The sequence below is a fragment of the Uloborus diversus genome, chromosome 1, assembly GCF_026930045.1.
Source record: "Uloborus diversus isolate 005 chromosome 1, Udiv.v.3.1, whole genome shotgun sequence".
Taxonomy (NCBI): domain Eukaryota; kingdom Metazoa; phylum Arthropoda; class Arachnida; order Araneae; family Uloboridae; genus Uloborus; species Uloborus diversus.
In genome coordinates, this window is record NC_072731.1 from 155134652 (window position 1) to 155162176 (window position 27525).

Genomic DNA, 27525 nt, shown 5'->3' on the forward strand with positions numbered 1-27525 from the left:
GGCGAAATATTTCAAATTGCAAAGAATTGTTTTTCGTTTTTAAAGAGTGTTTAGTCATTTTAGTTGAAGAATGTGTTTATTTTACATCGGTAGGGGGGCTTCGCTTATTCAGAGAACTGTTTTTACTTTTATCATTTTTTTAAACCGATATCCTTTCGATTGTTTTGTTCTTTTTCATATGGCTAACGTTGCAGCGGGATTTCCCGTTTGTTCTAGATGGGTAGTTAGTTTTTTGCACTTAATATCTGAGGACGCTTTTTATCCTTTGAGTATGGCTGAAGGGACAAACCTTCAAGTACGGGAGAAAAAATAGTTAATAAAACAACTGCTCAGCGGGCATTAGATAAATCAAGTTGTAATAAATACTATACGCATTCTGACACCAAGCAGCATAAAACATTTTCTTTTTACTTATTTTTTTAACAAAATGGTTCAAATACTTGATGGTTTATTGAAATTTTTTAACTTTTCAATTTACAAAGTTTGAACAGAACAACGTCTGTCGGCTCCCCAATTTTTTCTATATAACGTCAAACAAAATGCTGAACTTTTTATTTGCTCCAGGATACAAGAATTATGCTTGCGAATTTCAAAAGACGAGATTTTCAGCTTCAAAATGATGTATTACATCTATTTTTACTTCCTTTCACAAAACAGGAAGTATTATATTCGCGAAAAAAATTTCACTCAAAAATTGGCCTTAATTTCCGTTTTGCTCACCCCTGAATGAATGTTGAGTTTTTTTGACCCGACCACTCGTGCACATATACTTAAGGACGTATAGACGCCCGAAATATGCATTTTGACGATTCCCGAGTTAATTACAACGAGTTTTCTCGTGACGTCCTTATGTGCGTATGTGTTTATGTGCGTATGTATCTTGCATAACTCAAAAACGGTATGTCGTAGAAAGTTGAAATTTGGTAAGTAGTCTCCTAGTGGAGTCTAGTTTTGCAACTTCCCTTTTGGTTGCATTCGAATGTTTTAAAAGGGATATTTTACCCCTTTTTTGAGGGGGGGGGGAATAATTGTTAATTTAAATGCAAATTTAAATAGTGTTATAATTTGGCGAAAACCTGGCGATATATCACCAGGCTTTTGGTCGCCAGCTTGGCGACAAATTTGGCGACTCTTCTTGTATTTTTTAAATCTGGTTTTAACTCGGCCACTATTAACGATATTTAGAGAGTAAATCATTGAATCATATTAAAACTGCCAATAATGGGGAAATAAGTCTGTGTAAAACTTTTTTGCTTCGGTTCGCAGCAAACTAGGGGTGAAAATATTTAGTGTTTCCTTGCTTACTCCAAGGACCTATTATCATTAAATTGGCGTAAAAGGAAGTCATTTGATGCACACATGAGCTCGTTTATGTACGGGAAAAGGGGACACATGTGAGCATGGTATGTTTTACTAGGATGACTTCAAGCAAAAAATCTTGAAAAATCATCAAATAATAGCTGTATTAGTCCTACTTCTTGGTAAAACTTTTAGAACAATGACCCAATTTATGTTCCTGTTATTACAGCTTCTTTGTTGCTAGCAGATGCTGATGCAATTTTATCACTCTGTTTTACACGTAAAAACATATTTTATACTAACTAATAAGCTAAAATTAATTATTGCAAATCATTATATGAACATTCAAGAAGTAAATTTTAGACAATGTTTAATTTTTTAAATTAAATTGAGAATTATTTATTTTGTAAAATTAGTTCTTCTTTTCCCATATCCTCTCCGCAATATATGGGTAGGTTGCTGTCAATGAACCACATAACACTTTTGACCTTTTTATTAAGCACTTTTATTATACAGTATTCGCCGCTTAATTTGATCACTTTGGGCAAATACAATTTGATAACAATAACCGACTGATAAAAATAACCGAAAAGAATCCAGGAGACACAAAATAATGATTTTTTTCCTATTAAGGTGCATTCATTTTAGCAACCTAAAATTGAAATCACAATGACTCAACTGAATGCAGTTTTCAATTATAAATTATTAAATTAACAAAATGGAAATACCTGAATTATAAAAAGTTAGAGCTAAATTATGCAATTTTTAATCACATAGTAATAGGTGAAGTAAAATATGACCGTTTTCCCTGACATTCGTAAACCAGTTTCAAAGCACATTCAGCTTTTCTATCTTCTCCAGCATGGTTTTGCTTGCTGTTTAAATTTTAATTTAACTTCGCTTTGTTTTCAATCTCGACACAATTCTTTGATAGTTTACAAAGTAATGGCGACAATGGAAGTCCTACATCAATGCCTGCAACATATCCAGCGACTGAATTTTTTTAGGTGCAAAAGAAAGTTTTCTTAGGAGGAGTCTCTGGTCACTGGGGGCGAACTTTCTGTAGCTTCATTCCTAGAAAAAGTTTGAACTGCAATTGAAAACCACAAAATGCTACACACAAAGTTAGTCTCGTCAGGGTTTGCCTATGTATTTCTGTTAATTGAGGAACCAAAACAGGGAAAAAATTGAAAGTTCATGAAAAAGTAATAACAATAAACGAAGACGCTGATTACAATATCCGACTTTTTGAACGTGTGTTAACATACAATTGGTCCGGAACTTCGTGATTCTGATAACATTAAGCGAATGATAACATTAACCGTGATCACATTAAGCGGCACCTACTGTACTTGGCTTGATTGTCACGTAAAAATCTAAGGCCTGCTTTTGCTTATATCTCAGCAACTACACCACTTAGAGACTTCGGGATTTCACTAAATGATTTGCTTAATAAGGTACAACTTAAAGCTGAAAAATTAAAATTCTAAAAAAAAAAAAAAACTATTATTTCGGTTAGGATGGAAAACAGCAAATTTCATGTAATTTCCCCATTAAATGATTCAATGTAAAACCCATTGTTACAAATTTTGATGCTTTACAGCAGCAATATTAATAGCAATCATAATAAAATTTTTGAATACAGGCTTCTCAGGAGTAAGCATGATATTAATCCACTATCATTGCTTTCTGAGGATTTTATCCTCATCTGTGCCAATAATCGATAGATATTTATGTATAGGTGAATGCAGATACTTCGATAGATTGATTGGTAGATGCATAGGTCGAACGATTAGCCACGAATAGAAATTATATTTTCGAAAAGTAAGTGCGTACAGGCGTTTTACTGTTATAAATTTTATTTCTTCATGGGAGGGGTTATTACCCCCCTAGATAGCCTTTATCCCAAGTGTAAACCCAAGCGCAAACTTGGAGGTACTGGTTGAAATGTGTTTACCAGTAGGTAGACATATACATTGTGACTATTCCGAGAGCGCTTTTGTAGGCAGTCAGAATGAACACTTTGGTGCCTAACAGGCAAGAAGCAGATGAAGACAGGAGTGGAAAGAAAAAACTCCCACGCAAACACAAAAGGTGGGGAAGCTTTGGGGAGACATTTGATTGAGGAAATCCAGGGGTATCCGGGATCCTGTTCCTTTTTCCCGGACTAGGAAAACCCTCTTTTCCCGAAGGGAAGGAAGCGAGCATAATTCATTAGCATTTCTTGGCTCGAAACCCTCGCCACCGAAAAATCCCGGCTTTCTGATTGGCGGAAGGGGGTACAGGGGGAGAACACATACTTGACACGCGTGTTGGACGTTCCGGGCTCCCATTGGTCGGTGCCAGAGCGTTCGGCTACGGTCGCAGGGACTTTCCGATTAGTAGGGCATTTAGAACTGAAAGTGAGCGGGGGCTGGATCGATTGACTCTCGGGCTCTCACGACCAGCATGGACATTTAAACGACCCGCTTGTTTTCTCGTGGTCCAATTCGAAATTTCCTTGTGGCATTTTGTTTTCCGGAATTGGCAACAGTTGAAAAGTATTTTCTATGTTGCATTGCTTTCATGCTCGATATGCAAAAATTGCACGCACTTGACGAAGACTTCTGAAAACTAATTTGAGATATCCTGAAAGGTATTTATTCAATATCTTAAAAATGTATACAATGTACTGTTTTTCCTGCCAAACTGATAAACATTGTCAACTAAGCGAAGTTTTATGTTAAAAGTAATCCTCATAAGCATATGCTGATACAGTGCTAAAAGCACCAGTTTATCTTATGTCCAGAAAATTGCACACAATGTCATCAACTGACAGTGGACATTATTTAAAAAAATCAATTTAAGACTATTTCAAGATTGAAGAGACTAAAGTCAACAAAAATATAGTAACTGTTCTTGATGCTCTTTATTAACTCATAACCTGCAGTTGCTTCCTTGCTTTTCTTACACATGTTGTGAAAAATTGCTTCTTTATCTCACGAAATATATCCAGATATTGATTCTTTCCGAAACAACAATTTGAATTCTCGAAAGCTCGAGTTACTGAAAAAATGAGTTATTTACTTTTTGCAACTGGCGTCTGTTGTTAATTGAATGTCATTTGGCAGTTCAAACTGAGCTATTACAATATATGGTTATGAGCGATATTAAATCTCTTCATTTTCCACTTTAAGCAGTTGAAAACTACCAATAGCTTGACTAGTTTAGTGTGCTAAAAATATTCTGATTGTTTAAAACTACAGAAAATAAAAAATATCCAATGCAATTCAGAATGACATTGAAATATTTTTCCTGAAATGTGACAGCTGAAATATTATATTTAAGAGAGCATCTTTTACAAGGATGAAAACAAACAATTTCTTTGCAAGTGAAATTAAAGGTTGCAAGGCATGTACTTGCGCTTAAGTTCCATAAAGTAATATTTTCAAAGTCCCAACAAGCATCTCCATCTGTTTTGAAGACTAAATTTAGGAAACCTAGAACAGGCAGAAACTTGTTGATCATTTTTGAAGAGAAAAATTCAACGCCAGCATATGAACTGATATTTTCCAAGACCTACGAAGTAAGCAATCCGCGGACACGACCATGACCGGGCATCTGCAGACGATCTCGGGTCCGGTGAGCGGGGCGTGATTGGCTTCCGGTCATCATTGAAGGGGAGGCGAAGTTGCGTTGCGGCGGCGGCGGCGGCAAAGAGCGGGAGAGCAGCAACGTGGCTCGGGACGGGGACTGCCCCCACCAGCTGCCGTGCCGCTACGGGGCCACGACCGCAGACGTCTACCGACTGTGGATGCAAGGGAAGCCCGATTTCTACGGCAGCGCTTCGCCCGTAGCAAACCTACCCATGTTGTTCACAGGTAAACCACATCTTTCATGAATTATTACCCCTCTATGACCCTGCTATTTCAGTTGGAACCACTACATGTGCATCCTTGAAAGGGATTCTCTACATTCTATCAATACCAAACGAGTAACTCCGGAATTAATGTTCTGAAATGCAGTTTGCTGTTTGTCTATTTAGTAATCAGAGTAACATAAGTTTATGTGATGTTTTCACTGTTCAAGTAAATTTAATCCAATTCACACAAAATCCCCAAATGTGCATTCAATTCGTCACTTCACATATCAGACAACTTAAATAGGAAGTGACAAATAATAGTAAAGAAAATATGTTTCATATTCTTACTTTAAGGTGTTTAGAGTCAATATCCAATAGAACTAGACTAACTGAAGTCAAACTCAAGATTGTTAAAATTAAACTAATAGACAATAAATAGCAGTTAACTCCTGCGCCACCTGCAGCCAAAATCAAAGTTACCAAGGGGTCGGTAATCCTGTAATTTTAACTATAATTTAAGTTTCACATATGTAGACCTCAACAAATCAAGAAATATCTTCATGCAGAATAGTAAAAAAATATTACAACATAAACTCACAAATTTGTAGAGAATTGGCAGACACGTGTTTTAGGGTCTTTTCCTCACGAACTCGCGAATCTTTTGCATTGAAGTGGGGGTTCTTTGCAAGTCCGAAACACGGGTCTGCAGTTCTCCGCAAATTTGTGTGATTTAACCTTGTTATATTTTCTTTCATTCATAAGTAGACCATTTTTTTAAACTAACGTATATCTTTAAACTTTATACGTACTTTATTTGGACCATGAGAAAAAGAAATATGCTATGAAAAACATTATTTCAAAATATTTACTTTCAGGTGAGGGTTAGGTCTTTGTTACCTTTTCATCAATTGCAATTTCCAAAACCAAGCTTTTGCGATTGATAGCGAAAGCTTTGACGCACCTGTAGAACATGCTATAACACACTTTGAACATGAAACATGTTGAAAGGCAAAGAGCAAATTCTATTAAGTTTCTTGTTCTTATAGAACTGATTTCTTCTTCCTACGCCCTTTTCTGACTTGGTACTAAAAATTTAAACTAATATTTATTAATTATGTACACATTTCTTTTTCTCATATAATTATATATACTGACATTCAAAGAGTCACGTCTGTTATAATGAGCTCAATGTTAGGTTCAAACATGGTACTTTATTCACAACTACCCTGTATTAGAAATAAAACTATGTTATCCGCATAATTATTTTATTTTATTATTAATATTTTATGTTTAAAGGCGAAATTAGTTGAAGAAAGGTATATACTTTTACTTCCAAAATGAATTTCAGGTCAGAAAGAGTTAATTTTAAGATCGGATTTTCTTATATGGATCATTTGGAGTGTGCTATGACACGTATTTTGGGCTTTCTTTATCTGAGAACCGTATCTTCCAGTTGTTTTGAATTTTACGTGAGTTTTCCCATACTAGACAGAAATCCAGGTACAGTAAAACCTGTAAAGTTGACCACCTGTCTATGTTGACCGCTTTTGTCAGGAACGGAATTAGTCCTATCTTGTATAATGAAGGAAAACCTCTCCAACTTGACCACCTTTCTATCTTGACCACCTGTCTACCTTGACCACTAATGTACCCTAAATTTGGTTTGGAGTATTGTAAAAAAACCTTTGTAAGTTGACCACTTGGTTTATTTTTTAAAACTTAATTTAGCAAATTATTTTATTTTATTATTTTTTTTTATAACTTCCAAGAATATTTTTGGTGCCAGACCAGCACTTTACCAACTAAATAAAACAGCGGCATAACTAAACCTTCTTGTAAGTTTAACCCACATTTGAAAACTACTAAGAACCATTTTATTCTCCAAACTTGTTTTTCTTTTGTTGTTCTATTTGAGATTACCTTTAATACTCTCTGTTCAATGAAAACATGTCAGTAGAAAAGTACAAAGTATTTTTTTCCAGTTGCAATATTTTGTGGCAACACTGGAATTGTGCTAAAGTAAAAGTTACTTGCACTGCAGTATTTTTGGTGCAAGGGATTAAGAAATAGGCCATTTTCATTTTCAACTGCCTTTTAGAACTATGAGAGTCCAACTTGTTGCTCTTTGTGTCATAGTTTTATATAAAATGGCTTCAAAAAGAAAGTTCGTTGAACTTTAGATTGATAAAAAGTATAAAATATTTAAATTAATTGAAAAGGGAGAAATCCAAAGAAAATTAGCTGACACATATGGAATTTCCAAAACTAGTGTCTAATAAGTGCGCCAAACTTCAATAAGGAGTTATTTTGTTGAAAAGTAAATCATCATGGTTATAAATGTATTAAATGTATATGAGGGAAAAAAAAGCAAAAAATTTGTTATTTTTGATTAGCTATGAATTTTTAGGAACTATTAATGTCAAATAACTTTTTATAAACAATGATTTTCTTTTTTGGTCAATTTACTAAAATTTTAAATTTACATGACACATTATACGTCATTCTGAGAAAATAACCTCTAAAAATATTTGAATAACATTTTAAATTATTGTTTCAAAGTAATGTTAAACAATGAAAGTGAGTTGAACGGAAAGAGTAATTGTCAATTAGTCAAAAAATGAATACATGTTGCAAGAAATGACAAAAAAAAAAAAAAAAAAAAATCATTACCCCCTTTATAAGTTGACCACCTGTCTAAGTTGACCACCAAAGTACTGCACCGCAAGTGGTCAACTTACACAGGTTTCACTGTATTATTTTTTTTGGAAAACAGGCTATAAAAACTTTAGAACTCCTGTACTTCTTGCGTGAGAAGTCAAGCCCTGCTACTCATATCCAACTGCTTTACTGGACTTCCGTTATTTATTTTTGGGTTTAGTTTGCATGCATTGATTTCGTAGCTTGAAAAGTCTTCGTGGAACAGCAAACCATCACTGGCTGTGCTTAATTAAATTTATTTCGTAACACGGAAGTTTTCTGAGTCACAATTTCACTAGTTTTGGACGTCACATTTAGAGGAATCAGGGGCGTAGTGATGGGATTGGGGGTTAAAACTCTCCCCAGAGATATTGGTAATAAGCCGGATTGAAATTTTAATAGTTTGATATATTGTCGCCTCAGAGCAACAGTATCTTAATGCTATTTTTGGGATTAGATATCTTACTGTTGCTCTGAGGCGAAGATACGCACAAAGTGTAAGGATTGCTTTGACCCTATCCCAGTGAAAATTTTTGTCTTATTTTGACAATTCCCCCCCCCCCCATTCTAAAAGAGAAAGTTTTGGCTACGCTAGTGAGTTAGAAATATATTTTATAACATGTAAATCTTCCACAGTGCTCTTCAGTACTAAAATATCCGTATACGTTTAAAACAGGACCCTTGGTGTAATTCAATTGATTTTTTAGCCTGTAAATCTATAATGCACTACAAATGTTCAATTTTATAATTTTCTAGTGCAGCAAGTTTTCATTGAATTGAATTGACTCTGTAGTATAAAAATCTTGTTACTTTCTGTCTTTAAAAATGAAGTTAGGTGACAAAATATATCTGATCGCAATTATATTTTTGGCTTTAGCTAACTTCAAAATAATTTAAAATTAATCTGAATATCATGTAGCACAGAAGGTTTAATAGTTATCAGATTTTTTATGCACAAAAGTTTTGAAATTTTTGAAAAACATAATTTAAGTTAAATATTTTTTTGTCATTTTTTTTATTTTGTAACATTTATATAGATATTATGATTACTATTCGTTCTCAAAAATAAGCATATTTTTTGTTCTATGATTTCTGTTTTTACTTTGACATGGTAAAATATCAAACATTCTTTCACATAACTTTGCTTTTTCTTCCACTAATTTGAATAGTTTGAAGAATCAATTAACAAAAAATCTGTGAAAGAATGTTCATTTTATACTGTGTTAATAGTACTATATTATGCTAAGCGTCAAAATCTTTTTTTTTTTTTTTTTTGGATGCATTTGTTCAATTTGGAAATAATTAAAATTCACGCAAAATTTGAATTATATTTTATATATCATTGTACTTTTGAAGTAACTTTGTAAAAAAAAATAGAAATTAATTTTAATTATTCACTTTCCTGAGAAAACATAAAGTTTGGTTGAAAAATCAGTGTTATTTAGATACTTAAATTGATACAATGTTCATACATTCTTCAAGGTTTAAAAGTTAGATCTTTTCTATATATACTTTAATTTTTATGTGTATAATTTTCTAGTTGTGTAATATTTTTCGCAAAAGGAACTTCATGTCGTAAAATTTCCTAAATACCATAGCATTTGAATAGTATTGCTCTAAGTCCTAAGCATATATTTATTTTTGTGTTGTCAACAGTTTATTTTGTAAGCATAGGATTCTGTCATAACTAGTTAGCAGCAAAACTCCGTTTTAACAAAGTTGAAGGAACCAGGGAAACCCTCTCTTGAAGCGAAATTTCACTGTACGAAAATCACAATCACTTTATGTTAGTAAATTTTGAGGATAATAGAAGTCTTTATCACATCAGAATTACTGTTTTAACGCCTTTCGTTAAAACTGGATTCGACTGCATCAATTTAACTGCAATGTTATCGGAATAAAATGGTTGAAATCTTAGAAAGTTTCCAAACTCAAAAAGTAATATTTTAGGAAATGTAATTTGACCATTACTGCTCTGACATACGCTACAGAAGCTGGCATAACTTGTATAAATATCATAACATGTTATATTGTTATGAACTAATACATTTACGAACTGGAAAATATTTAGTTAATAGTTAGACATCGTGAATATTGGTCTACACGCAGGTATACTGCAACAATGTCAGAAACAATGTAAAAAATACATTTGTTTACTTAAAAGGAAAATTTTCCTTTATTAAAGGGTCTTTTTTAAGTAAATACCAATGTGAGAAGAAAATTAGATAATTTTATTCCATGCCTTTACGTAGGTATCTCCTCAATCATGGATAAACTTTGGACAAAGTGTCTTTTGTCGACATGGACAACATTGAATATCATTTGAGTATAAAAAGTTCAATGCATTACAGTTTTTACTTAAATTCAATATTTACAAAAAGGGGGAAAAAAAAGAAATCCAGAAAAAAAATTCTGAGAATTAAGAAAAATATGGTGTTTTTTTGCTTGCTTTCTCCAGTTGATTATCAACAATAAATATTTATATATTTTTAAAGTCGTTTTCAAGGTTTTTACTCTCAGGCTCGACATTTCATGAGTGTTATTCAAGAGTTTTTTTAGAGGAACATCAGAATGTTCTACAGCAAAATTTTGAAATGTTTTCTGCATTTTTTTTTTGTTTGTTTTTTGAATGTTTAAATACTTCCAAGAAAAAAGTTCCGTTTCCCTTATTATTCAAAAAGTTCTTATTATTTGCTTTATTCTATGTTATTTTTTTAATGCTTAAAGATATACCCCTGGAACCATAATTCCCTTTACTTTGTCACAAACCCCTACGTCTGTTCATGGGTGAAATTAAGTAGTAATCTTGTTTTTTTAATTATTTACTTCCACACTTGGAGGCAAAGTGCACTGTACCCCAAAAGCATAATTTTCTATGCGGTGTCTTTAAAATCTTCTAACATCAAGACTAGCTTTTGAAATTTACGAACGAATACTATTTTTCAATGTCTATCTTGGTATTTCTCATCAAAAGGTGCATTTGACTGCGAGTGTCAAGTGGTGTAAGTCACAAAATCAAATTTTTCATATCAAGGCGAATATTGGTTGTACGAAAGGTTAATTTAATTTTAGGATCGAATTGTTTTTCCGTGCTTGTGATTTCTTAAATGCAATGTAGAACACTCGGGGACCATATAAAAAGTTAGATTTCGTATTTTTAACTGAATTTCATTTTTGCTTCAAATGCATCTAGAATTAACACGCTGTATATTGGTGCATAATATACAAGTTTTAGTGAATGGTTGAAGTTATGCTCAATCGTTTGTTGTATTCGGAAAATTAGTATTATCTTTTATTGCAACTAGCGACTAAAAAAAACCTTGAGTTTATGAAAAATCCAGCAAACAATTTTTTTTATAGTAGCAAATTTTCTGTAACAGAAGTGCTAGATTAAATTTATTGTATTTGAGTGTGCTCTAATAACGTCCTACAAAACCACAGAACACAGGTCTTGTTTGGAGAACCCCAAGCAATCTAGGGGAGCAAGCAGGGGTATAGCTAGTTCAACATTTGGTGCAGATTGATAAGGTTTTGATGCCGTTGGAATAAGGAACAGATCTAAGAATATCAATGATTGTTTACTCTTCCCTGCATTATTGAAGTGACAGTGCCCCCACCACCAAGGTGCCCCTTAAGCCACTATCTATGAGAGGTCCCTTCTCTTTTTTTATTTTATAAAGTTTTTGTTATACAAAGCATAAAATGGAATCGGTTATCCCATGTCTCAAAAAAAAGAAAAAAAAAGGGGGAGAAGAGAGATAATGAAATAATTATTGTGTGTGTTTGTGTGGTGTGTGTGTGTGTGTGTGTGTGTGTGTGTGTGTGTGTGTGTGCGGTTTCCAAAAGATTTTTACACCCCAGCAGGTGTGAAAAGGATATAGAATATTGTTAGTTTCCTGAAATATAGGTTGGGAAAAAAATTAGTTGAATCTTCTAAGAATGCATCTAAATGTACGTTACAGCTATTGATGACAGTCATGAAATTATGTCAAAGAATTGAAAAAATAAAGAATTAAATAAAATAAAAGTAATTAAAATAACATCTTAAAAGCTATTTCAACCTGAATCTGTTGTGTATACACTAGAATCGAGACAGACTGGTTTTAGTTTATAAAGCGATGCATGACACAAATGTTTTCATTTTCGATCTTGAATTTTTATATTTATACATAGGATCCGGCATGAGTCGGGCTCCAGGATACAAGAGCGACTGGAAAGTACTATCATGCCAGGACAAGATCTTTTCAGAAGCCATGTTATACTCAATTTTCCTATAAACTTAAAAATTTAAATGTCGCCTAAGATTTTATAATTTTGGCCAGTCTTTGTTCATATGTTGTACAGTAAAACATCTTTTATACGTCTTCTCAGAGGACTGACGTGAAACGACGTATAAATGAAAATGATGTACAATCGAACCATTGACAGATCACTTTAATTTTTACATTTAACCACACTAATAATGTAAATTTCTGCAAATATGTATGGTATTAGCAAGGTTCTACCAAATATTTCTTTGTAACTAAGATAAATCGATGTGTAATAGTTTTTTACTGAAGGCATGAACTTAATTTTAAATAAAACTTTTCTGTGAAATAATTAATATCCATACATTTACTGTACTTCGTAAATACTTATTGTACTAAACATGTTTCCACTTACAATTCAGTATACCTGTTGGTACATGTAGTTTTGCCTTTGCCCTGACCTAAGGGCGGTAACTTACTGTTTAATATCGCCATTCATTAATGTAATTATGTCTCGAATACCCATAAAAGTACATGCAGGTAATTGATTTTGATTAAAAAATTATTTTACGGTTATCCGACATGATGATTGCGTTTTGCACAATGATTACAGCGTTATTAATTGAATCAAGTTAATAAAAAAAAATGTGTCTGCATTACAAATGAAATGAGCTCCCACCCCCTCCCTTTATTTGATCTTCCATATCCATCTAAGATAATTCCTCCTTCAATAGAAACCAAGAAATATATCCAAGTAGAAATTTTGTGAATTGCAGAGGGTAAAAGAACGTATAACGGTGATTTCGCGAAGTATATAAGATTAATTTTTGCGTTAAAATGTATAGGAATGGATCAGAACTTATATGTGAATTAATGAAAACGGCATATAAATGCAAAAAATGTATAAACGAGAGACGAATTAACAAGGCTTAACTATATTAGGTACATGCACACACACGCATATATGTGTATGCGCGTGCGTGCGTGTGTGTGTGTGTGTAACTAGTACAATTCAGTCTCGTTCATAGTATGCACGTACTACACGTTATAGTACATACGTGCACACATGTGTATGTGTGTGTACGTATGTATGCCTGTAGGTACATATGTCTGTGTAAAATTTCAAACTTAAATAAAGAAATGTGACTACACACTTGAATCGACTTCATGAACAGCAAGTATGCTGCAATAATCTTCACTATGTACCTAAGTATTAAGAAAAAGTATCTGAAACGATTGCAAGAAGAAGGTTTCTGACACAAAACTCCCACACATGCCTCCTTTCAATTAATTAGCCTTAGTTGTTTCTTCCTCCTCAGTAGGGAAACCGGTGGTTTTTAGTACAATGTTAGAATGCTTTGTCCTGAATTAATTTTGATTGTGTGCTTAAGTATTACAACGTATCATTAGTCATTTTATCAAAACTGTGGTCATTTTTACTTAAAGCTATATCGTTACATATGTCAAATTTTCTGAGTTTGAGAACCATGGAAGTTTGGAAGAGAATTTTTCTCCGCAACACTTTATAAATAGAAAATTTGTGGAAGGTAATTTATTCTATCATTGTCGAGTTTCTGTCCTAAAATCAGGTATGTTTTGTCATAACACGCTTCTTTTAATGAAGTCAAAACCACATATAATTTCAGTACGAAAGTTCATTAAATTTTTTAAATAACATAGTGAGGTTGCAATACAGCGCATTTTAAAATGCAAAAAATACGATCCTTTTTTTATGAGCAATACGGACATATGGGCTACTGTGAATGTTAAGACTTGTAAGACAGTGCAATCTTACACAATAATTTCTGAACTAAAATTAAAAAAAAAAAGATTTTTTATAGTTTTCCCAATTGCATATTAATAGCTTAAAATCGCAAGAGATAGATTCAAGTATTTGAGAGAGTAATGACAATGAGTTCTTCTGTAAAAGCATTGGAAGTATCGATATTGTAGATAAAAAAGAAGGAAAAGAAGAAGAACAATGAAAGATATCAGTAGCAGTAATAATAGTAAAGGATATAATTTCGCTTATTATTATTGTAATGATCATTATTACAAACAAGATCAGTATAAACAAGAATCCTAACTGCAATCCAGATATTATTATCAGTAAAATCAGTGCCAAGTTTCACATCGTAAAAATATTATGAAAATAATAATAACAATAATAATAATAATAATAATAATAATTATAACAGTAATAATAATAATACTAATAATAATAGTAAAGAATAAATGTTCTACTACTATTCCCTCGTACGGATTTCCAATTAAAAAGTCAAAGTTGATGATCACGTGTTGCTATTTAAAGTTTTTTTTATTCTTTGTTTTTTTCTTCTCTTTTTTGCATGAATAAATTTTAAATTTTGACAGACGTTTGTATCAAACTCACCAAAAAAGTAAGTCAACCAAAGTAATGTTCAAAGTTGAGTTTTCAAAAATAGAAGTTAATGGGGAGAGCTACCCGCAATTTCAATTGATTAAATGAATAAAGCAATAAAAAGTAATTCTAAAAGTAACTTAAATATACTTCTATACGATATGGGCTTTTTTGCAATTTTGCCAGAGATATTTTGCATAATGTCCTAACTACTAACATCGGTCTTTTTATTGAAAATAAGCTACTTGAATCTTCGACGAGTGGTTGTACTAGGGCACGATGCCAAACTGGCAAAAAAAAAAAAAAAAAAAGTATTCGAAAAATACTCATCTTTTTCGAAACGAATAAAAAATCCACCCCTAAAACGCATTCCAATCCCACGACTGTCGAACATTTCCTAAATTGCTAGGTAACAGTCAGGGAGTGATATCAAAACACTTAGAAGAGAATATCTTTTTGTAACGCAGCTTGGGACGGATTTTCATTTCTATGTATATTAAGCAAAAAAGAATAAAAATAAAATCGATGTTTTCGCCTCAACTTTAATATGCGCTCTTCAACAGAACCCAAAAGATTGAACATACAGGAAATTCTCAATAAAGTGTAGAAAAAGGAACTACAATATTTTCAAAAACCATGCTTTCTACAGCAAAATTTCTTCACTTCCTTTTTATTTTTCGCAAAGTATGGGCTGAAAAGTAGTTTCGCCTTCGATTACGGCTCCAGTTTTTATGTCTTCCCAAAGTTATTTGCTGTTGCCAAGGATGCACAATTAATGTTTGATCATTCGAGTAGAATTGTTCCTCACGTGCACCCATATTGTGAAGAAAAGTTTTGATGTTATTCTTTTATGAATGAACTTTGGAACACTGTATTTGTTTACTGCCAGACGATTTTTCATTTCAAAGAAGATTTCAGAAGTGTGCTTCTTTATAACGCGTGTGATTTAGTCTTACGTGAAGGAAATTTATTTTTTAAGTGCTGAAATGATGTCGAAAAGAAGTAATAACCTTACTAACCAATAAGGAGTTGAAAGTTTTATGTTGTGAAAAAAAGAAGCGCAGAAAGTGCTCAAGCTTGACGTTAGTAATTTAGTTTAAACTTTTACAGACATTTTGGAAGAAAAACTTTGAAAATTCTTTTTCGTTTTTACCCTTTATTCTAATTGATATAATGCAAAAAATTTCAGTAAATTAAATTTGTAAAATGCCTTAGAGACGAACAATAGCTATAATGTTAAACATATACCTTTATACTTAAAAAGCAAAATAGGAAATAACAATGTATAACAGCACAAAATTGCTGATTACTGCAGACACGTGTTTCGGGGTTACAAAGAATCTCTTTTTTCAATGCAAAGTAATTGAGCTTATGGATGATGTCTTTTCATTCATAATTTCACTTATTTTCATCGAAAAAGGAGTTCCTTGTAACCTCACGTGTCTGCAGTAATATACAATTTTGTGCTTGTTTCCGCTGTTATTTCTTATTTTAAAAATAGATGTGCTCGAACAGAGTTACAGGTTGACCGGGACTGTTGATTTCATGACGTTCGATGTTGTCAGTGGTTAATGCGTTGGATGTCCATAATATATTTTCATATACGATCGGCTGACCGGCTACTCATAAAACGCTTTTGGTTAGTAACCGGTGATCTCCAGTTAACCGACTTCTCTATTCAAACACGCCCAAGGTGTTAAAAAAATATTTAAAGTCCTTTTTAGGGAGATTGACATTTGGAATTTTTAATAAAATTTTACATGATATAACTATTTCTTGTATTTGGGAATGCTTTATGAAAATTGATTACCATGTTTGAAATAATTATATGAATTATATGATATGTACTCAGAGTTAATATTTTGAAATTACACAACAATAAAAGAAGCAGTTTTTAATGATTAATACGTGTAGTCAAAGTTGTGCATCGTATTGCATAGTTATCACATCATTTTATCTTATTTAAGATATAACTATTTTAACTGATTGTTTTTCTGGCGAAAAAGCTTTATAAGTCTTTGCCTGAATAACGGAATGGTGTTTTACTTAGAAGGGGTTGATGAACAGGAAGAATTATGAGACACGAGGTTTTACTTCCATAAAAGGGACTTCAAAACTGTTTGAGAATTTTTTTTTTTTTGTATCAGCCTTTAAAAAAAATATTTAAAAAAAAAAATATTTCTTGTATTTCTTCAAATGTTTTAAAAATAATAATAGTAAAGAATGAGAACTTTTTTCTGGAATTTATTATTTACTTTAAGTTATTTATTTTATTTTAGAGCATAGTTTTGAAAAAAATTGTTATAACTTTATCTTTTAAATTGTTATCAGAAATGCTCTTCAATTTAAAACTGAAATATATTTTTATCAAAATGTGAATGTTAGTTTTAAAAAATAAGAGTTCTACTCCAAACCAAAACGTCATATTGCAGATGATTTTAACGGGTGCAATGCAGCTGTTCTTGTATAAGTAAATATTTATTGTGAGATATTTTCAAAATAGTTTGAAACAGCACAGTTGCATTCTGCATTTATTTTATCTTTGACCTGTATAGAGCTATTTTATTGTACCCCCTTCTATGATCCAGAAATAATGAGAGTTAAGCAAATTAATACACATTTTCAATGATTTAAAATGCATTTTTTATATTTTCTAATGTATGACAAATCAAGTTAAAATGCTCTTTTAGAAGTTTCTAAATCAATATGCAACTTTTCTTATTGTGCATCAAAAGAATCTATTTCTTCAGTTTATGCATTATATTGTGCTATAACTAAATGTGTTTCTTTTTCGACTGTTACAGAACCTGCTTACAAAGGTGCTTGGGGATCACCCTCACCTACACAAGCTCAAGGTACGATTTTAACATTACCTCTATCCATTTCTGTAATGTATTGCAAAACTACACGCAATATATTCTTCTAATTGTAATATAGGCTTGAATTTTTACTAGGAACTAGTATATAAACTTGGTAAATGCAGCAGTTATTAAACAGGAATAAAAATGTCTTGTCCCTATGAAGTATTATATGTATTTACTACTTCTAGACAGATGTTTTTGCTTTCTCTCTAGCATTAGTTTTGTATGATTGATTTAAAGATCGAATAATAATGTAAGCTCAAACAAAGTTAAACAGCGTTACGCTGCAAAATTCCAGAACAAATTGGACATTGGCTGGAATACTTTAATTCAGAAAAAGTACTCTAGTTGCCTAAATGTGCACTAAAATGTGTTTCAAATGTGCTCCGTTAAAAATAAAGTTTACTGAAATAGGCTCTGAATCTATTCTGAATGTGTCCCGCTCAGGATATTCGTTAAATTCGAACTTAAGAATATACTTGAAAACAGATTGGAAACACCATTTGCAACACATTAGGATTCATCGCTTTATTTTGTTAAAATGTAATTTCAGCAGCTTTCTTCAACTACCTGTCTATAAAATCGCACAATACGATGCCTCCGCGTCACCCCGCCAATTAGCGAACAGCTCAGGTTTTACCGTCCGCTGGAAAGTTTGTTGCAATGAATAGCTGTTGATTGGTGTCACGAATGACGTTAAAAAATATGTCTCTTATCTAAGACCGTCCATTGAACGGAAGTGGTTGACAGCTGCCTCACGGGATAGCTGTAAAATTGAAAGAATAACTACACGAGTAATCAAAAACTGTGCTACAAAGTAGGGGTTCTAAGGGATATGTGTTCTCAATGGTGTTAAAAAAGTGAACTAAACCAAACAAGTGTTCTCAGATGTGTTTTGAATTTTTGATTAAAAAAAACTGTACTACAAAGTGTTTTAAATAAGGGAACAAGTGTCTGCATTCAAAAAGTGTCGGAAGATTTGCAGTCTAAACTGAAAATTAGACACCATTATTAGAGCTCAAATTTGAAAAATTGTATATTCGTGTTTTGGGGTCACAATGAACCCTTTTTCAATGCAGGAAAAAAGGGAATTCCTAGTAAACCCAAAACGTGTGTCTGCATCTTTTTCCGCCAATTCGTACATTAATAAATTTATTTAATGTTACTTTACTGGTTAGCACAAAAGAATTTATCGCTTACTGATAACTGTATTTGTTCACGTTTTAACAGAGTGCTAAATCTCTTGAAATGAATTCAATTGACATAAAAGACCCTTGACGTTTACGGGGAAAGGATACTGGATAAATGTTTTATATAAGTCGTTGGAATGTGCTTTTCGTGTGCAAAACTATAGACTTCTTTTGATCTACTAGATTTTTTTCATTAACCCCCCGAAGATTGCTTCGTAATCTTATTTGATTCGCAAACATTTAAATTGTCCATTAGAAAGAAACAGATTAAAAACGCATTAAGATCTCCCTTTGGAACAAAAAGCTTCCCTTCACGGGTTTCAAAATAATTTGTACCAACTTGCAGAGCTATAAGGGCTCGGAGGCTCCTAAGCATTGCAAAACTGCAGTTGTGTACGTTTGAAAAGTCGCTTTTATATTCGTGATCTCAAGTAATATTTTTTGCTTTTTAGCTCGGAGCTTGAATTGAAACGAATCAAAACGACTTAGCTATGGCAACGTCAAATAAAACATCAGTAATTTGAATGGAAAGGAGATTTTTCGAACTTGATTAAAACTGCTTGTAATTTTTTTTTCTTTGGCAATTGAAGCTGAGCTTTTCTACCATAGATCGAGTTAGATCTGGAGTAAAAATGCCGCTCTTTCCAGTGGTGTCAAAAAAAAAAAAAAAAAAAAAAAAAAAAAAAAAACTGTGGGACAAGTCCTTCACTATTTACGGATATATTTAATAAAGAAAGTAGTACCTAAATTTCAGCTAAGCCTAAAAAAGTTCGAGCTAAAAACGCAAATAACTCCCGCAATATTTAACTTAGAGCATTGAAACAAATTGCGTAGAACGCAGAAATTTGTACCCTTTCTAACAATATGTAATATTATTATGTGCAAGTATTTTTCACCCCTTTAATAGGCAATTTACGCGAAATATGAGCTTTAAATATTAATTACAAAAAAAAAACAAATTCGAATTTTAAAAATAAAACCCCAGGTGCAAACCACCGGGAAGAAATTTTTACAAAATTTCAAGGCTGTAGGCGTTATGGGGTCTCCTAGACGCAGGCCCGCCCCAGACTTCCTTTCAAAATTGTCTTTGACCTTACTTTTTTTTAAATATAAAGAGATAAGAAAAACCAATGTAAAAACATTCCTACTGTGAAAATATTAATGTACTTGCTCCATATTGTTACTGATAATAATTTAATTTTTAGAACGAATGATTTTATGTACTACCCACTCCCAATTGTTAGCTTTTAATCGTCCATAAACTTCTCACTATGGCGCACAGACCAGCAGTTGGAAAAACTACATTTTTTTTTGTAGCGAACTACAACTGCAACTACATTCTTACAAACGTTGTTAACAACAACTACAACTACTTTTTTTAAATGTGGCGACTATAAACTACTTTTGAAATGGAGTCGCTACTTCGCCACATTTAAAAAAAAAATAAAAAGCATACACACATACTGTTGATTGAAAGAAGAAATTCGAAAAGTTGCTCAGATTAATAAATTAATCAATTCAGATAAATCTCATTTAAACATTAAATATTACTTTGAATTATAATTTTTTTTCTTTATTTTCTTTTTAAAACTATTTTTACAAATATTCGCTGAAAGAAAAGATTTTAAAACTTTAAAGATTCAAATATTTACTATTCGGCTACTATTTGGAAAATGAAAATAGAAGCAGTCATAATTTGATTTACATTTTACATCGGCATACATAGACATAAAAATGATTAGATGAGGAAAACATCTTTTAAACAGAGGAAAAAAGCTTTAATTTTCCGTACCATCCCCTATCTTATGCTACTGATAAAATGTAGTTTAATATTTTTATCTTAATTTAAAAGTAGTTTCCAGAAATCGTTACAAACTAACTATTTGCATCGAACTACTCGCTATTCTACTTTTTTTTTGTAGTGCGCTACACTGTAAATACCTAAAAAATATACCTACTACAGTAGCGTTGCTACTTGTAGCGCGCTATTTCCGACCACTGGTATAGGCTGATACTACTTCAATAAAAATCATAAATAAGGTATATATTACTATAAATGTGAATGTTTAAAATATTTCAGTATTCATTTTTTTCCTGTTCTTAAAGCCTAATTGTAAGGAATATTACGCTTCATCTAGCTTAATATTAAATTTTTGCAAATCCAATTCATTCGTATAACATTTGCTTAAGAGTCTATGAGGTTTTTTTTTTTTCTTTTTTTTCTATAAGCGTCTTGGCAAAAGCAACGTGAGAGTTGAGAGGCATTTTTTGAAACAAAGTCACGAAAGTGCAAGAAAAAAAAAAGAAAGTTAGGATATCATATATCTGGTAAAAATTTGTCGAGAAACATCGCTCTAAATTATGGCAAGACAAGCGGTGGCTGACCCAAGGGGTGTAGCTATCGAGCGCAATTTAGAAAGAAATACCACGTGACTCGAAATTAGTACCCATTTTACGAACTTGCTACATACACCCTTTTACAGCTCGCTACACCAACTGATAGTGCCGATCACATGATCATCGATCGTGCTTTTGCAAAACCTCAGTGAAAGTGCACATATACACACGTGAAGAGAGAGTGCGAGTCTCGATGAAGCCGCAGGTGCGTTTGATGCTCAAGCCGAAAATTCAGTTTGGGTATACTATTGTCTGGTAGCAACCTCTACGGTGCCGCACAATTCAGTTTCACCCTGTAACGGATTGAAAGAAAGGAATAAAATTTCGCTGCAAACAATGTCTCTACATAGATGTGGTTCGTATCCAATCCTCAACCAATAATGTTTAATAGCATCAAATATGACTCCGATTATAAATAAATCTATTGAAAAAGGTCCGATTAACTGGAGCAGTAATGACACTGGAAATAAATATCTAAATAAGGCGTGATTTCACGTTTCATTACATCAATATTAATGGAAAAATCTTAAAAATATATCCAAAGTTTGAATTTGATTTTTAAAGCGTTTAAAAATCATTAAGCACATACATTAGCAGAAATTACGTTCTGAGCAAATTAACAGAAACTTCTTTTTTCTGGATAAAAAAAAAGAAAAAAAAAACATCAAAGATATAGTGTTTAAAATAATAATTAAAACTAAATGAAGCTTAATTGCTATGATTTATAGAATAGCCAACCGTCCAATGTTAATTTATAAGCAAAAATCCTCCTGAAATATTTTCTAAGTTTTTGAAAGTGGACAATTTGAATTTTTATTTATATTTTCAAAGCAATTCATTCAATTTATATTTCACAATTTTCAAATAAGAGTAATTGTCAATGTAGAGAAGTAAAATAGTGGAGAGATAGCAGAGAAATTATTAGTGAGAGAGAGAAAGTTAAACATAAGGGGAAAAAAAACTTTTCTTGAAACTTCTATTTTTTACTTTTAGAAATGTTCATTTGAATATGAAAATTTTGAAATTTAACAAAAATTTATTTTTTCTAGATTAAAAAAAAAATGATATTTTGTTGAAATATTTTTTCCATAAATTTTATTTGTCCCCTTTCTTATATGGCCAACTTTTGATGAGAGGTTCTGAAGAACTATTATTCACACAAATGAAGCAATTCATCGAAAAGGAAATAAAGCTAATACGTGAAAAATATATCCAAAATTGTTGTCCATTTCAACAGAATGTAATCCATTTCATAATTGTCAAAATAAAATAAGTAATTTTATAATTTATTTGTAATGCTCCATAAAAATAATTTACGTAGTTCTCTATAGATTATGATTTAAACATCTGAACCAAAGGAAAGGATTAAAAGAATTAAAAGTATCTTTCTTTCTAAATTATATTTAATAGCAGACTTTTTTTTTAATCTAATGGCAGTGTATTAGTCCAATACCTAAACCTTTACTAATGCAGTACCTTTAAATAGCGAAATGATTTTTCTTTTAAAATTACCAACACCAAACTAATACGGTTTGTTTCAAAAGATTTCTACATATATTTTAGTACAGAAATATAACCTTGCGCCTGAAAAATCACCAGTTGAGAGCAACACTAAACTAATATGTGAGTGTGAGGGTCATCAAAACTTTCAAAATGAAATACATGAGCAATGCTACTAGTATTTTTCTAAATATTTTGTGCACATGATTCACACAGTTCCATTTAAAGCACAAGATAAGAAATGGGAGTGTTGCCAGTACACGCTTTGAATGCAAAATGAAATTTGTCAGCCCTTCCATCGAAGTGCCTTCTGCTAATAAAGAGAACACGGACATTACACTCGTTTTCCATTGATACCCGATGGTGTTCCGAATCTCTGAATAGATCAATTGCTTAGCGTACTCTCCGACCCTCAAATCCTATTTTCAACGCTTGATTTTAATCACTTTTGCTTTTAGGGGTGTACGTTCTGTGAAAACCGAGTCATCGCATGGCTCATGAGTTCAAAGAGAAATTGGCTTAACAATCGGGGACGCTGATTTCGAGGCATTCCGGTTCCGAACAATTATAATTTTCTGGGATGGAATTTTGGAGTTTTGGAGTTGAACCGCGCGAAGGAGAACACTTTTGTAACGAAGAACATAAGTCCTTAAGAAATAAATGTTAACAATAATTACAACTACCGATGAAATTTGAAATTAATAGTTGTGGTATTGTGGCCTGAAAAAGGAATATATTTTTTCTTTTTTTCAACTCACAAATTATTGTTTAGTAGGAAAACATCATTTAATGCTATTTATTAAAGCAGTAAATGTCCAAACTATGAGTATTAAAGACTCCTAAAAGCAGGGGTTCCCAAACTTTCCAATTTACGCCACTCTTTGAAGATATATAGTTCTTTCACGCCAACCTAGTCTATATCTATTATATGTGTTTATATTAAAACCGTACACACTTCGCGGCACCCATCGTCTACCCAAGCGGCACACTACTTTGCCGCTGCACCTAATTTGGGAACCAACGCCATGAAGTATAATTATATGTTTTTTTCAAAATTCCTTTAAGGTTTTGATTCAACTGTTATCCATTTCAATGCGTTGCAAGGAATTTTATTACACATTAAATATAATAGTTCAAACAATTTCTAGAGTACAAAACTATTTAATTCATTAGGTATTTTTATTGCTATTTGTAAAATCCTAAAAACATGTTGTTCCGTGAAAGGAGACGACAGTTGGTCGATCGGACAAATCAGCCAATAAGAAATGATAGAACAGATTTCTGTGATGAGAGTACTAATCGGAAACGCCGAGAGGAACCAAGAAAATGTCGTACTCAGACAAGAAAGGGGGGGGGGGGGGTAGGGGGCAATCCATTTTTTAAGTATCATTTTAAGCTATACAAAAGGGAAAAAAACTTCGATGACTAACACGCTTACTCGATTTCGCTCCGTTCATCGCTATTAGGATTTTGGAAATGATACATCACTTAATGCTTTTACTTGTTAAAAACTATTTTTTAGAAAAAACTGCGAAGTTTTTTGAATTTTTAGCATGAAAAACATTATTAAATAGGTAACTGTTATGATATTGTGGGATTTTTATGCGAAGTAGTTTGACAAATATCCAGAATACACGTAATAGATTTTTCTCAGGGCGGACTTTTCAACGAATGTAATAAGAAAAACACACAAGTAATTTTTTCATCTGAGCACATATGGAGTAAACAGAATTTGTTTAAGTTTTAGTTTATTTGATTTTTATGGCGCAAGAGCCCTCGAGGGCTATACTGCGCCAGAATTCGTTTAAGCTTAAAAAATGAAAAAAAAAAAAAAAATAAAAAAATAAAAATGTTACGAAACATTTACTCCTATAAAAGGATACTCCAGAAGATTTGAACAGAACATTATTGCGAAATGTTGCGTCGAAACCCCTGTAATGCCATTTTGTTTCAAGATCTAGTTATGTATGTGAAAACATATTTACAGCAAAACCTCGCTGAGTCGTTGAAGGGTCACTGATCACTTTACGTACAAAAATGTAGTTCCTTCATAAGTTTCTGAAACATTTTAAAGTTTCTTATGATTTTTATAATTTTCTATTTGCATACAAAACAACATTTATAGTTCGAATTATTAACTTTTGTGTGAAGTCTAGAGGATTTAATGATAATTCATATGCTTAACATTCGGTAGGATCAGGTGGAGTATAATATCCATAAATTCAGCTATTTTCAATTTTGCTAAACTACACTTTTAAAACTACTTAAAATATTCGCAGATAATTTTTAGCAGACATCTAACATTATGTTATTTTATAGAAGCTACAATTTTGTACTTGCAACTTGTATTTCTTTTCTTTTAGGTTACTTTGATCATTTTAACTCATAATGTGTGGTAAAACTAACGTAGATTAAGAAAGTGAAATGGCTTTAAAGTTAATGTGATCAACTAGAAGACAAATAACATGCACATTATTAACACTTTTATGTGTAATTAAAAAAACTAAATTGAAAATCAGCAATCTGTTATGCCCTATACGATTGAATAATGGCTCACTCAGTAGTTGCACGACTATACTTTCAACTTTAACTAGATATTCTGGGAACTTATTTCTCTACCAATGTTTATTTAATGAGATTTTCGGATACTTAAAGGTAAAAAGGTCACTGTCTGTTGTCAAAACTTGACGGATGAAAGTTTTAATCAACTTTCTTTTATTGTGCTTTGCCCTCATACAATAACTAGCAGATAATTTTCTTGAAGGACGTGTCATTCTATTTCCAGTTTTAATTCTTCATTGGAATGTTTTCTGAATTGCAACATTTTTCCCTGCCGCAGTCATCTAAGAATAGCAAACTTTTTCTATTTTCCATATTGAAACTTTTTTTGAAGACATACATCTATCATAGCTTCCATTAGCACCACTTGTACTTGCCATTATAGATGCTCGTTTTGTGTTCAAACTTTTCGAAGCAATTTGATTCACAAGATGCTAGAGGCTAAAGGTAACATTTTTGAAGTGAGCTAACTTCAAGTCTGTAAACAATAAGAAACAATATTTTGAAACAACAAAAATCGTACTAATGGAGTTTTTATTGCTCCTTTACAATTAAAAAATGTGTCTCACAATATTTTGTTAGGTGTCTTACAGCTTGTTTTTCTTCTTAAGCAACTGGTAGAGGGGTTATATCCAGTAAAATACCGGCCCACCATCCTTGTAGACCCTCTACTGCAGTTAGAGAGGAAGTGACTGGATCAACTGTTTTCTTGAAACCATTTCTTTAAAATTTCCTTCCATGTTTTCTTCATTGGCAAAAACGTACCAATATATAAAGGCTGCAAAAAATTTCTTTTTTGTCTATTTCTTCAAAAAAAAAAAAAAAGAAGTCTGAAATGGTAAATAGAGTTTTGGAATGCACAAGTAATTAAGCCTAATACTGATCGCTTTACCTCACTTTGCTCAAACTATTCTAGAACAAAAAAGAAAATGAGTACGTCGCATCTAGATATAGTAATAAACAATTTTTTCGAATAAGAAAAGATTAGACATAATGAATTTAGCTGAAGTTATGAACGAGAAACGTGAAGCAAACTTCATAGTTTCATAGGTTGAATCAAACATAAAATCTGAAATGCTATTACGAACTTTATATTAAAATAATCTTGCTTATTAAAAAGGTATGTTAAAAATGTTCTTTATGACCACACATAACCTTAATAACCAGTAAATATTTCACACATGCCAATAAAACCATCAATTTTCATTGCATGTTTTTATTTTTATTTATTTATTATTATTATTATTTTGTGGACATCATTTTTATCCCACCTATTAATTTTACCCCACCTGACCCTAGTTCATCGTGAGGTTTGTAGCTATAATTATGAAGCAAGTTATTTTGCTATATATTTATCATAATTAGTTAGAACATGTGTTTCGTATTAACATTTAATCAGAACTACTAAATCTGCTACTAAAGAATAAGTAAAAACTACTAAAAAATAAGTCACTTGTCATATCCGGTTTTATAAGAATTGTGTCTGAAGCGTATGCATTTACTTGTTTAAAATTAGACCTATGAGATTATACCTTATGATGCTGGCGTGTACTGGGGGAAAAACCAGAAAAAAAATTTAATAAGTCAAAAAGTATTGTATCGATTATAGTAAACGTTTTTAGCTAGGTTCAGACATTTTATTAGTTTAAAACCCCTTTTCAAAAGAGCACGATGCTTGCAAGTACTGAATAAAAATAACTCAAAGAAAACACGAAAAAGACATTAATTCTGGAACAGATTTTAATAAGGATAATTGTTATTGAGAGTCAAAAGCTTTACTAGTTTAAAATCTTACGTAGGAAGGACTAGTCACATGTACTGAAGCATAACGGAAAGAAAATACAATAATAATTAATTCAAAAGTATCTATTTTTAACCCTCGATGCAAAAATAAGGAGATTATAAGTTTAACATGAACACCTAGTCTGTCTGTGACATCGTAGACCTAAACGGATAAATCGATTTTTATCATTTTTTTTGTTTATTGGTAAAGTAAATTAATCGAGTTCATTTAGATTCAGGAATTTGTTTTTAATTTTTAGTTTACTGTTCGCTCTTGTAATAACAATTGTTTATAAAAGCTTGCTCAAAAATGATCATTAATTTCGCCAGATCTTCAAGAAAAAACAATTATTGTTTCTCCAAAAATATAAATCTTTACTAATAATAAAGCTAAAAGTCTCTCTGTCCGGATCTCTGTCTGTCAGGATCTCTCTCTGTCCGCATCTCTGTCTGTCAGGATCTCTGTGACGAGCATAGCGCTTAGACCTAGCGGCCGATTTTCATGAAATTTGGCACAAAGTTAGTTTGTAGCATGTTGGTGAGCACCTCGAAGCGATTTTTCGAAAATTCTATGTGGTTCTTTTTCTATTCCAATTTTAAGAACAAAATTATCATAAGATGGACGAGTAAATTACGAAATTATCATAACGTGGAACCGTAACATAGGTACAAGCCGATTGGCGAGAAAATTCACCATACATTATTTGTAAATATACAGGCGAACCAAAATATCTTTTAATTTTCTATTACGGGCAAAGCCGTGCGGGTACCA

General features: G+C 32.1%; 1 protein-coding gene across 1 annotated transcript in view; it reads left to right on the forward strand.

Annotated features, from left to right (window-relative positions):
* The first annotated feature begins 5092 nt into the window (after window positions 1–5092).
* The window catches only part of LOC129222303 (transcriptional regulator ERG homolog), a 68139-nt gene continuing 45706 nt past the window's right edge, over window positions 5093–27525 (forward strand). The window contains exons 1-2 of the mRNA XM_054856793.1: window positions 5093–5159; window positions 17269–17319. Of these exons, the coding sequence (XP_054712768.1) occupies window positions 5093–5159; window positions 17269–17319 (118 nt within the window). The remainder of the gene's footprint in view (window positions 5160–17268; window positions 17320–27525) is intronic.